General features: G+C 36.9%; 1 protein-coding gene across 1 annotated transcript; it reads right to left on the reverse strand.

Moving 5' to 3' along the window:
* Positions 1–4776: 4776 nt before the first annotated feature.
* Positions 4777–11137, reverse strand: LOC123256156 (zinc finger protein 501-like). Its single transcript, XM_044684841.1, has 3 exons — positions 11017–11137; positions 10121–10234; positions 4777–6110 (listed from the first exon to the last, which is right to left on the reverse strand). The coding sequence occupies exons 1-3, from the start codon at positions 11135–11137 to the stop codon at positions 4915–4917; spliced, it is 1431 nt and encodes a 476-aa protein (XP_044540776.1). The 3' UTR covers positions 4777–4914.
* Between the last annotated feature and the right edge of the window lie 1562 nt (positions 11138–12699).

The following is a 12699-nucleotide window of genomic DNA, read 5'->3' on the forward strand; positions in this document are numbered from 1 at the left end:
TTTTATTTCTTCAGGATACAGACTTAGTAGTGGAATTGCTGGGTCAAAGGGTATGTACAGTTTTATAGCCCTGAAATACCAAGCATTCAAACTCTACTGCAAGGAATGCAACTCTGATGTGCTGGCCACATTAATCAAATGATAATCCTACATTTGCCTAAATAACTATTTTTGGGGGAACCTACACAAGGCAAGAGCCCACATAGAAGTCAGAAGAGGCACTCTAAAGGTCTTTCTGAAGAACTTTGGTATCAATTATGAGACACAGGAGACACTGGCACAGGATCATCCAGCATGGCATGCCTGCATCAATGACTACAACAATGTAAGTGGAAGGAACAAAACAATTGACACTGAATGCTGTGGAATTATAATGACCAGGTTTGATAAAAATCTACCTTCCTCCCATCTTGGTTCCACTATGGACATGGAACTTAAACTTAACTCCCAAGTTGGCTAGTTTCACTGACCATATTAAAAATAATTTAAGTCCCTCCCACCACCTTAAAGGTGCCTTAAAGGCAGGGACTGTCTTTTGCCACTTTTTGAATCCCCAGCACCTAGCACACTGCTTGGCACATAGTAGGGACTTAATGTTCACTTACAGAAATTCTTAAAAGGGACATATATTTTAAAATGTAGGTAGTTATTTATATGTTACTACTAAGCACAGGTCTGACCATACCATACACTACTGAGTAAATTCCAGTTGATCCTAATTACCTTAAGGATCCAATAAAAACCTGTTTGGCATTTAAAACCCTTCACTATCACGTACCCATATTGACCTTATCTTGGTATACAAGGTGAGATGTTAATTTATTCCCAGTGTGAAGATAGGATTAACTCTCCTCTCTGCTATACTATATTTTACTTTCTTTTTTTGAGATCTTTAGCATAAAAAGACTAATATGGGAAAATGTTTTACATGATTACACATGTAAAATCTTTATTAGATTGCTTACCCTTTCAGGAAGTGGGGAGGAATAAGAGGGAATGGAGGTGAGAGGGTGGGAAAGTGGGAGTAAATTTGGAACTCAAAATATTTTTTAAATATGAATTTTTTTTAAATTTACATTTAATTGGGGGAAAAATAAAGCCTTTCACAATCTGGCTTTGGCATTTTTTTCCAGGTTTATTTCAAACTACTTACAAACTAGGATAGCTAGATGGCTCAGAGAATAGAGTTTTGGGCCTGGAGACAGGGAAACTTTATCTTCCTAAACTCAATCTGACCTCAGACATTAGCTGTGACCTTGGCAAGTCACTTCACCCAGGTTACCTGTTTCCTCATCTATAAAATTAATTGGAGAAGGAAATGGCAAATATGTTTGCCAATAAAACACAAAAAAAGAACTGGACATGACTGAAAGAACAACTTTTTTTTTCACCCATTCTTAGGTTTAGTTGAAATGACCTTCTTACTGTTTCTCAATTCTGGTATCTCATTCCCATACTTTTGTAGATTTTCTGCTGTTTATAATGTACTTCTCTCTCATTTACTTAGCATCCTGAGCTTTTTTCAAAGCTCAGCTTAAACATCAGTTCCTAAGTGAAGGTTGTTTCTGATTTTATTTTATAATTTTATGCCAATGTACATGTTATTTCCTTGAATGGAAGGCCTAGGGAATTATTTTTTTGCCTTTGTATTTCCAGGGTGTAACATAGTGCTTGGAAATAAATGCTTGAGAAATTTCTTTTAAATTCTCAGTTTTAACTTAGAATGGTAATTTCTGATAATCTCTCTTTCCTATCTGTTACAAATTCATACTCATTGAATCTGGCATTTAAAATTTTTTCTTTCTTTGGCCATATTAGCTAATGGTTTCTTGATTTTTATATTCTTTCAAAAATCCAGGATTTGGTTTAACCATCATTTTTAAAGACTTTCCCCCCTAAATTTTATTTCTCCTTTGTTTTCTAATACATTTTCTTTTCATGCTGTTTTGGAAATTTATTACTTTCTACTTTTATTGCATACATTTTGTCAGTCCTCTTCCATTTTCAGAGAGATATATTTTTCTCTAAGGACTGCTCATAAATTTTAGATGTTTCACTGTTCATTTTCTTTTTTAAAAACCCTTGCCTTCTACTTTAAGTGATCTGATGCCCAGGGTCACACAGCTAATAGGTATCTAAGGCCAGATATGAACCTAGAACCTCCTCCTGTCTCTGGGCCTGGCTCTCAATCCACTGAGCTATCCAACTGCCCCCACTATTTTTTGGTTTTTTTAAAACCCTTACCTTCCATCTTAGAGTCAATACTGTGTATTGGCTCCAAGGCAGAAGAATGGTAAGGGTAGGCAATGGGGGTTAAGTGACTTGCCCGGGGTCACACAGTCGGGAATTATCTGAGGCCAGATTTCTACCGTTCGTTTTCTTAAGGAAAATTAAAAATTGTTTCTATGCTTTGCTGTTTGATCTAATTAGAATGTTATGGTCCCATATGGTCCATACCCCTTTTTCCCATTTTCCCTCTTTGTTAATGTTACATTAAGGATACCCTTAATATTTTTGCTTTTCTACATTTTATTTATTAGTTCTTTATGTCCTAGAACACTTTCAAGTTCACAAAAGTACCTGAAGTTTAAAAATGCACTTTGTTGTTATGTACAATTCTTTAGGACCTCATTTAGGTTCTCTTGGCAGAGATACTGAAGTGATTTGCTATTTTCTTCTCCAGCTCATTTTGCAGATAAGGAACTGAGGCAAACAGGGCTAAGTTACTTGCCCAGGGTCACACACCTCAAAAGTTTCTGAAACTGAATTTGACTTCAGGAAGATGTCTTTCTGATTCCAGGCCTAGTGCTCCATATACTGCACCACCTAGCTGCCTTTAAAAATAAGCACTTTTTCACATAGAAAAAGTCTGTATGAAATAATTCTCTATTGATTAGAGAAATGCAAATTAAAACATCTCTGAGTTACCACTTCATATCTATTAGGTTGGCTAATGACAAGAACAGGAAAATAACAAATGTTGGAGGAAATAGGGGAAAGCTGGGACACTAATGCACTATTGGTGGAGTTGTGAACTCATGGAGAGCAATCTGGAACTCTGCCCAAAAGGTTATAAAACTGCATACTCTGACCCAATAATACCACTACTAGGTCTATATCCCAAAGAAATAAAAGAAAAAGGAAAAGGACCTATATATGTACAAAAATATTTATTGCAGCTCTTCTTGTGGTGGCAAGGAATTGGAAATTGAGGAAATGGCTATCAATTGAGGAATAGCTGAATAAGTTGTGGTATATAATTGTGATGGAATACTATTACACTCTAAGAAATGAACAGTATTATTTCAGAAAAACTTGGGAAGACATATGAACTGTACAAAGTGAAAGGTGCAGAACGAGGAGAACAATGTGCACAGTAACAGCAGTATTGTACAACAATTGACTATGAATGACAACTATTCTTGACAATACAATGATCCAAGACAGTTCTGATGGACTTATGATGAAAAATGCTATCCACCTCCAGAGAAAGAATGGAGTCTGAATAAAGCCTGAAGTATACTTTTACTTATTTTTCTTGAGATTTTTTTGTTTTCTTTCACATGGCTAATATGGAAATGTTTTGTATAACTATACATGTAAATCTATATCAAATTGTTTACCTTACCAAAGGAGGGAGAGGGAATGGAGGGAGAGAATTTCAAATTCAAAAATCGTTTTAAAGAATGTTAAGGTTGTTTTTACATGTAATTGGAAAATAAAATATTTTTTAAATTTTCTAAAAGAAAAAGTATACCCTGATTACACCTATTCCATAATCATACAGATTTATCAAATCTAGTTTTGCTAACATCATTAGATCTACAATGATCTTCTTGTTCTTTTATATTTAAATAAATTAAGTTCTGAAAGAGGAATGTCAGGGACTTACTAATTTCTTACTACTGAAGTGTTCTGGTTTTTAGGTAAACTTTTCCTTTAAAACACTTAGATGCTATGATATATGGTACATGTATAGTTCATGTTGATCAGGAAAGGCATGGACTTGATCTCAAGTCGGTTTTGGTTTAAATCCTAACTCTTACAAGTATGTGACCGTGGATAAGTTGTTTATTTCACTGAGTAGATTTAATTTATAAAATGGGAACAATACTTGTAGTACATAACAAGGTTATTGGAAACTCAAATAAAATTACTTATAAAGCACTTTACAAACTTTTAAGTGCTACATCAGCTAACTATTATCTTCATTTCAAGTTAGAGATAGTGTGGTATAGTGGAGAGAGTACCAAGAATGGAGTTAGAAAAATCTAGGTTCAAATGCTGCCTCCCAGAAATTGTCTATGAAGTCAGAAAGGTAATAGACTTCACTCTGATGAAATCACAGGTCCTTCTATATATCCAAATATCTTCATTATAAGATTTCACTTAACTGTGAATCCCCTAGAACTCTTACTGAAGATTTTCCTACATTCAAAGGATTTACTTTTTCAATGGCATAACTTTTATCACTTTAAATAAAGCCCAAGTGGCTTCTAAAGGTTTCTTCTAGAGTCAGTTTTGCTCCAGTATGAACTTTCAGATATTTTCTAAAATGAGAGCTCTTTCTGATGTCCTTTGCACTATTCATTATAATCATAGATTTTCCACTATTGTATCAAATAAAGTTCCAAAAAAAATCATCACATACACAGGGTTTATCACCAGTATAACAACTCTAATGCCAAGGAATGTCTCCATTCTGGCTAAAAGCTTTCCCAAATTTCTTAAATTTAAAGGTTTTTTTTCCATTTCTTACTCTCAGGGAGCGTTTTTGGCACTGTGCTTTCTAACATGTGAAATAAAGAATAAACCTATCCTGAAGGCTTCCTCGCATTTATCACATTTGCAAAGTTTCTCCCCATGGTGGATTCTTTGATGTTTATTAAGGTTAAAAAGTGCTGGCTGAAGGTTTTAAAATTGATTGTTGGATTTCTCACCAATGTGAATTTTATGATGCTGCATAAAAGATGAACGAACACTGAAAGCTTTTCCACATTTATCACATTTGTAGGGTTTCTCCCCAGTATGAATTCTTTGATGTTTAGTAAGGTTGGAGTTCTGGTTGAAGGTTTTGCCACATTTACTACATTCATAGGGTTTCTCTCCAGTGTGAATTCTCTGGTGCTTAGTAAGGTTGGAGTTCTGGTTGAAGGTTTTTCCACATTCATTACATTTATAGGGTTTCTCTCCAGTATGAATTGTACAATGTTGTATAAAAGATGATCGGGTACTAAAGGCTCTAACACATTCACTGCATTCGTAGGGTTTCTCTCCAGTATGAATCCTCTGATGGCTAATTAGATGTGAGCTCTGACTGAAGGTTTTCCCACACTCATTACATTCATAGGGTTTTTCTACTGTGTGAATCCTCTGGTGTTTAATGAGATTAGAACTTTGATTAAAGGCTTTCCCACATTCATTACATTTATAAGGTTTTTCTCCTGTGTGAATTCTCTGGTGTTTGATGAGGTTAGAGCTCTGCCTGAAAGCTTTCCCACATTCTTTACAGACATAGGGCTTTTCTCCTGTGTGAATTCTCTGATGATCAATAAGGTTTGAGCTCTGACTGAAAGTTTTCCCACATTTATCACACTCATAGGGTTTCTCTCCACTATGAATTTTCTGACGTTCAATAAAGGTTGAACTCTCTCTGAATGCTTTCCCATATATGTTAGATTTACATGATTCCCCACTCACATTGATTCTCTGATATTTAACCAAGTTTGAATTCTGTTTGAAATTTAAGTCATGTGTAATATCTTGATAGAGTTTTTCTCCTGTAGGAATGTTCTCATGCCTGACAGGGTTTGAGCCCAGGCTGAAACTTTCCTGAAATTCATTACACTTTTGATTTCTCTGACCCATAAAAGTTTTTTTAGAGATCTTGTTTGGTCTGAGACCACTCTCTTGGCAAAAGGAATTCTTCCTTATCCCAACTGTAAGATTTTTTTTATGTTTGTCTAATGCTCTTTCATAGTCCCAGGTTTCTCCAAAGTCAAGTCCCTGGAAGTCATCCCCAATAATTCTTTTGGACACCATTCCATGAAATTTCCTTTCTTTAGAAGGTTCCAGCTTCTGGGATAAATTCTCAGTGTTGGTTTCATGAACTGAAATAAATACAAAATTCAATATTACAGATTGCATCAAAGTAAACTATTCAGGCAAGGATAAGACAAAATTAATGAAGTGAATCTCTTTTGGGAAGACAAAGAATCATAAAATTATAGAATGCCAGAGTCATCAGTAAGTCAATAAATTCTTTAGTCCAGAATTTAACCTGGGGATTTTAAACTTGTTTTTAAAACATATAACTGAATTTAAACTATAATAGGTTTCTTTTGTAATTCTGTATTTTGTTTTGTTCACCTAAAAACATTACTTTGAAAAGGGGTTCATAGGTTTTAGTAGACTGCCAAAAGGGTCACAAAATGACACACAAAAAGGTTAAGAACCTCTTTGCTTAGTCCAATATCTAACAACTCAGAGGAAGAAAATGAGGTTCAGAGAATTTATGACCCACTCAAGGTAATATATTGAAATAATGACAAGACTATGATTAAATTTGAGGTTTCCTGATGGCAAGACCTGTGCTCTTCCAATAACTAATGTTTATGACAACTACTATTAGACATTGAGAAAAGGCTTAACTATGTGTAGTACACTTTGTTTAGAATTATACAATTTTAGAACGGAAAGAAACCTCATAGGCCATCTAATCCAACTTTCACCTAAATAGGAATTCTTCCTAATTAAGAATTACCCAGATTCTGTTTGAAGGCCTCCAATGATAGGGATTTACTACCTTCAGAAGCAGCCTATCCAACTGAGGGCAGCTCTAATAAATAGGAAGTTTCTTAAACAGAGTCAAAATCTGCTTCTTTGCAACCTTCCAGCCGCCACCACTCCTAGTTCTGTCCTTTGAAACCAAGCATCACAATTCTACTATGTCTTCCACATAATAGCACTTTAAATAAATGAAGTCAAACTGTCTTCCCTAGACTAAACCATTCTTCACTTGATCCTTGAATGGCATAGTCTCTGGTTTTCTGACCATTCTGGTCATCCAACTTTTAAAAAGTTATTAAAATGTGGTGTACAGAAATGAAAATAATATTCTAGATGTGGTCTGACTAGGGAAAAGTTTAAGGGGGGAGGAGGCGGAATTTTATAAGTATTCCTATCAGGGCAGATAAGTGGCACAGTGGATAGAGTGCCTGGCCTGGAGATGAAAGGTTCTGGGTTCAAATCTGACCTCAGTTATTTCCTAGCTGTGTGATCCTGGGCAAGTCACTTAACCCCAAATGTCTAGCCCTCTTCTGCCTTGGAAATGATACTTAGTATCAGTTCTAAAAGAGAAGGTTTTTTAAAAAGAAGTATTACTATCAAAATGTTAAAAATAACAGCAATTTTAGAAGTTTAAGGAAGTAAATTTCCATTATATGAAAAAATTCACTGAGGTGAACTGAACAAAAGAGGTAACAGGCAAATTAGCTATTTCATATTAATGACAAGGGCAATTCTTTGCTTCTAGTAAAGCCCTGGTATATGTAGATTGCTTTATGCAAATTGCTGATGGGTCATGCTTCACAAAGATGAAAAATATCCTATAAAGTTATGACTTCTTTAAAGTTAAGAGAGGAAAAGATTTTGAAGTCAACACATTGATATCTTAGCCCTAAGTCTTAGTTTATTTGAAAGAAATTAATCTTTTAGCTATAAAACATTTTTTTGAGGATAGAATCTAAGCTCTGGTTGCTCCCTAGGGTCAATGTGAAAGCCAGCAATTAAGGTGGGGACAACAGGGCAGAGCTAATGTCTCCTGGGCAGTTCTAGCAAAGGAGGAAGGGTGAACAGTTGGCCCACAGGCTTGACATGTGAAAATGAATGGGCTGGGAAACGTTTGAAAAACCCAGGCAGGAAGCACACTGCTCTCTCTCTGGACTTCCACAATAGAGATGGGATAGCTGCAATGCTGCTACAGCAGTAAAAATATAAAACCTTAGCCAGCCAAATGAAGAATCGATCCTATTCAGGTTAATCTTTCCTTAAGAGAAATGTAGCTATATCTCTTTTCTCTCTCAACTCTCACTCTCTCATTCTATTAATAAACACTTATAACTCTGGCCAGACCCCTTTTTATTCCTAACAGAAGCTATCTCTGGGATTCAACTGATCTGTAATATTTCCTTGCTTAGAGGGATTCAATAAATGCAAGATTATCTTCTACTTCCTTTAGACCTAGCCCCTTGAACTTAAAACAAAAGGGTAAGTCTAACACTTTGGATTCTTGAACCCTGTATTCACAGAATAAAGATAGTAAATATAATGGGCAAATGATCTTTTCCCTGACTTTTCAGCTTAACTTAACCCATAATCTAATGCTAGAATTTATTCATTTTCCATATTTATTATGGTTCTCTAATGTTAAGGTCTCTATGCAGAGGCAGAGTCAAAATGGCAGAGAAGAAACAGTTTAACTTGGGTCTAACAACACATCTCTCCACAACAACCTAGGAAAAACACACCAAACTAAATTCTGAGCGAGAAAGTTAAGAGTAAGTCATGATGAATTATTTTTCCAGCTCAGGGCAGTTTAGGAAGACAGACAGGTCTGGGAACACTGAGGTAGGGACTAGCCATGACTACAGCATGTTAGCAATGGGACTGAGAGGAGTCTAGCATCCAGAGACAAAAAGGGAACTAAGATAGAGAACAAGAACAGAAAAAGATCCCCAGGGATTCCTAAATTAGTCATGAAAGCAGGACTGGGTGCCATCTAATAGCTCTGTCACCCAATTCCCAGTCCAGAGTCATATATCTAGTACAGAGAAGAGTGATCATGATTGAGCACAGGGCCCTAGCTGAGAACTCAACACAAAATAGATTTCAGAAACTAAGCTATGTGGCTTTGAGCCAGGGCAGAGTGGTAATTTAGTTCTAACTTTTAGCTTGTACATATGCCTGCAGTAGAAATCAAGGTCAGAAGGGACTGGTCAATTCAGTTGTTCTGAAACTGCAGAATTTCCCATCAGGCTAACAGTGACTCGGTGTAGCAACAGTCTCCTGAAATTCACCAATGCACACAAGACAAAAGATCCAAACCTGGATCATGCAATTGTAGAACTCGGACCAGAAGGGCAAGAAATAGACTTCTATAAACTTACACTACTTTGGAGGCACTGAAAACTTGGAAGCCTCCAGATTGAGCTATGAAAGCAAAAGCTCAGGCCTGTAAGGGGTAAAAAGGGGTTTTGGTTGGGTGAATATTAAAGGTTTGGTCACCAGGGAATTGAATAATTGTCAATCCCCAATTAAAGAATAACCTCAAGTCAAAATGACTTTTATGGAAGTTTATTTACAAATGAGAAAAGGAAGAGAAAATAAGAAAATCAGAGAAAGGATAGGATAGGATAGGATAACTAATCTAACACACTTAGTAATTTGCTCCCGCCCCCTGTTTCAACCCAGGCAGATCTAATTAGCTCAGCAGGCCAGATATCTTCTCTCTCCCTCAGAAGTGAGCAGAGCCCAACACCAACATAAGGTCCAAAGTTAAGAAAGAGGCTAGAAAATTTGAAAAACAAAAAAAGAACCCAACCATAAGGAGTTCCATACAAAATATCTAGTATCAAAACCTCAAAGGAAAACAAAGATTGGACTTACACCCAACAGGAATTTCTAGAAGAGTGAAAGAGATTTAAAAAAAAGACAAAAAATTTATTTAGAAACCAAAAATCTCTGACTGATAACCTTAATTACATTAGGTTCAGACATCACCAATTAATTTAGGATTCTCAGTAGACTACTTATTGATAACAAAGTCATTCCTAGACTGGATTGTTTTGCGATACCTGGAAGTACACCACAGCTATGTAGTGTAACAGAAATAATCCTGGATTTGGAGCCAAGAGACCTAAGTTCAAGGCTGGAAACTAACTAGGTCTTTGGTAAAACATATATTATCTCTGACCCTCAGGACCCTGAACTAGATGACCTGTAAAGTCTTTTTGACCTCACTACTGTGACCCCTGCCTAGTAACACACTGAAAAAATAGGATGTACTCTGTAAATATATGTTCACTTACTGAATGAAGGAAAAAAATTTTCACTCACTTACCTGAACAGTTGTCTCTAAAAATATTTCTTTCCTTAGCTCCTTGTTTATCTAAGACCCAGGGCTCCTCCCCTCGTTCCAGCAAGGAAATCACATTAGGTTTGGGCACTGGAAATCCTGATTATAAAGAAAGGAATGAGACCTAGTAAATAGTATGGGTACAAAAAACTATGCTTAGCTCAGCTTCAGTCCCTCCGTCTGTAGGGACTGGTGAGAGAAAAGCAATATCCAAAGAAATCAAGACAGGAATGCTCCAGGAAAATCTAGGCATCATCTGGAGGAGGAGTCTTAGGACTATGACCTTAAGTGAAAGTGAAGAGTCAGACACTTGGTGACCTAAGCAGAGGGAACAATTAATTTACTTCCCATCAGAAGGGTGGGGAACTTGGTATCTAGGGATGTTCCTATTAAACCTTATGACTAGAACTATTACCAAAGTGCAGAGGGTGCAAAGAGGCACATATTTCCTTTTATATAAGGAAAAGCTGCTTAATAGTTGGAAATGGCCACTTGGCTGTCTCAGTTTCAGGAAGGAACTTATTACCCCCATCACTAGAGTTCTTTAAGAAAAGAGAGTGGTGTGAGAAGGTTCCTGTTTAGGTATAACTACTGAAAGTCTCTGAATTCCCTTACAACTCTGAGATTTTATGATTCTAATGCCTGGGGCAGCAGGGTCAGGACGCTAACAAGCAATTCTGGAGATGGAAAAGCTTAGGAAGAGATCCAAGATACTCATCCATTTCAAGCATTATGGAGCTTAGGAACAAGTGGGAAATTTGCATTTTCTGAGCTCAGACATGATTGGGAATCTGATTTGTGAACCTGACTTTATCCTTTATACCCCTGACTATTCACAAAGCCAAGAGATTCAGATATGGGTACTGAGGGAAAGATCTTACCTAGTGAGACAATGTTCCCATAATTCTCTAGCATCACATCCCTGTAGAGGCCTCTCTGAGCAGGGCCTAGACAGCTCCATTCCTCTTGGGTAAGGTATACAGCCACATCCTCAAATATCATGTCTACCTGAAACAACAAGTTCTAATGTAGTTCTAAGAATGGCCCCACTAGTTAGGGTAAGAGAACAAAATCTGATGATGTAAAGATTCTGCAGGTATATGTTTACCACTGGAGGTGCTTGGAATACAAGTATTTTCATTAACATATCTAGGTATGAATCAAAGTATATATAGGCATGTGCACAAGCATTGGGGAAGGGGTACATGCATGTGTAATGACTACTGCAATGGTTATCTCTGTTCTTTTTCTCAGGAGATTATGATATCATTTTAGAGGAAAAAGAGCATAAGACTACCTCCTCCAACTCCAGGTAAGGGCTAACACGTAGCTAGGAGACCCTATGTAGGGAAAAGTAATTTTCTTTCTTTTTTTTTTTTAAACCCCTTACCTACCTAATACTGGGTATTGGTTCTAAGGCAGAAGAGTGGTAAGGGCTAGGCAATGGAGGTTAAGTGACTTGCCCAGGGTCACACAGCTAGGAAGCATCTGAGGCCAGATTTGAACCCAAGACCTTCCATCTCTGGGCCTGACTCTCAATCCACTGAGCTACCCAGCTGCCCCCTGAAAAGTAAATTTCTAAAAAAGTTCTGAAAGACACAGATAGGACTTTTCTCCTGAAACTTGATTTGTCTTGGGGAGAATGGATACTGGATATAGAGAGGTTTCAAGCAATATGGAAGCCTTTATCCTAGTTTAGGACCCCCCTACCCCCAATACTGGGGGAGGGAACTGGGGCTCAGGTCTCTGGTCAATAAAAAGTTACTGAGCAGTCCTTCAGCCAAAGGGAAGATTCAAAGTCACATTAGGACAAAGTGATGGAATCTCAGGAAGGACAGCTCACCTGTGGTCTTGCCGGCAAGAGTTTAGCTGTCATCACTGGTTTTCTTGGGTTCTCTTTAAGAAGATGGTTAAGAATCTAGGAAAAAGAAAACTCTGGAGGAAAAGAATGAAGATGTGATATCAGACTGTTAGGAACGTGGGGAAGAAGAAAACGAAGATATGAAACCAGTTTTTTTGGAATACACCACATTTCATATGATCAACCTACTGAAATCTTTTGCTTCCTTTTTCCTCAGTAAAAATAACCCTTAAGGATACTTTGAGATCTAAAACTATTATTTCACAATCTTTTAAGAAGTAGTTCAGATGCTAATTTCCTCATGAAGGCTTCCTTTCTCTCTATCCAACTTTCCCCCATCCCAAAGAGAAATCTATTTCATCTCACTCTGCATGTACCTCTCCTATGCATGTATTATATATTAATATGTAATAGTTATAGAATATATAATTACTATATGTTCATTAGAATTATAAAATAGTGCCATGCAAAGTCTGAGGGGGAAGGTTGTTACTGAGGAGCAGATTTTGTGAAGCTTTTCCAAGCTTAGTCCATATCATTCCCAATCCCTTTAATTCCAGACAAACGGGGCTTCTAGTGTTCCTTAAAGATAAAATTCCATCTCCTACTCTCTGTGCCTTCTCCCAGGAGTTATCCCATGCCTACAATGCATTTCCTTCTCACTTCCACCTTTTAAAATCCCTGGCTTTTTTCAGAGTTTGGC

The sequence above is a fragment of the Gracilinanus agilis genome, chromosome 1, assembly GCF_016433145.1.
Source record: "Gracilinanus agilis isolate LMUSP501 chromosome 1, AgileGrace, whole genome shotgun sequence".
NCBI classification, from domain to species: Eukaryota; Metazoa; Chordata; class Mammalia; order Didelphimorphia; family Didelphidae; genus Gracilinanus; species Gracilinanus agilis.

What these genes read in the sequence shown, in the direction of transcription:
- LOC123256156 (XM_044684841.1), bottom strand. Translation starts at nt 11,137, where the DNA reads ATGATATTTGAGGATGTGGCTGTATACCTTACCCAAGAGGAATGGAGC. An exon ending in TGGGAACATTGTCTCACTAG is followed by an intron (nt 10,235 to 11,016) that starts GTAAGATCTTTC and finishes CTTTATAATCAG; the next exon opens with GATTTCCAGTGCCCAAACCT. An exon ending in TTTTAGAGACAACTGTTCAG is followed by an intron (nt 6,111 to 10,120) that starts GTAAGTGAGTGA and finishes TATTTATTTCAG; the next exon opens with TTCATGAAACCAACACTGAG.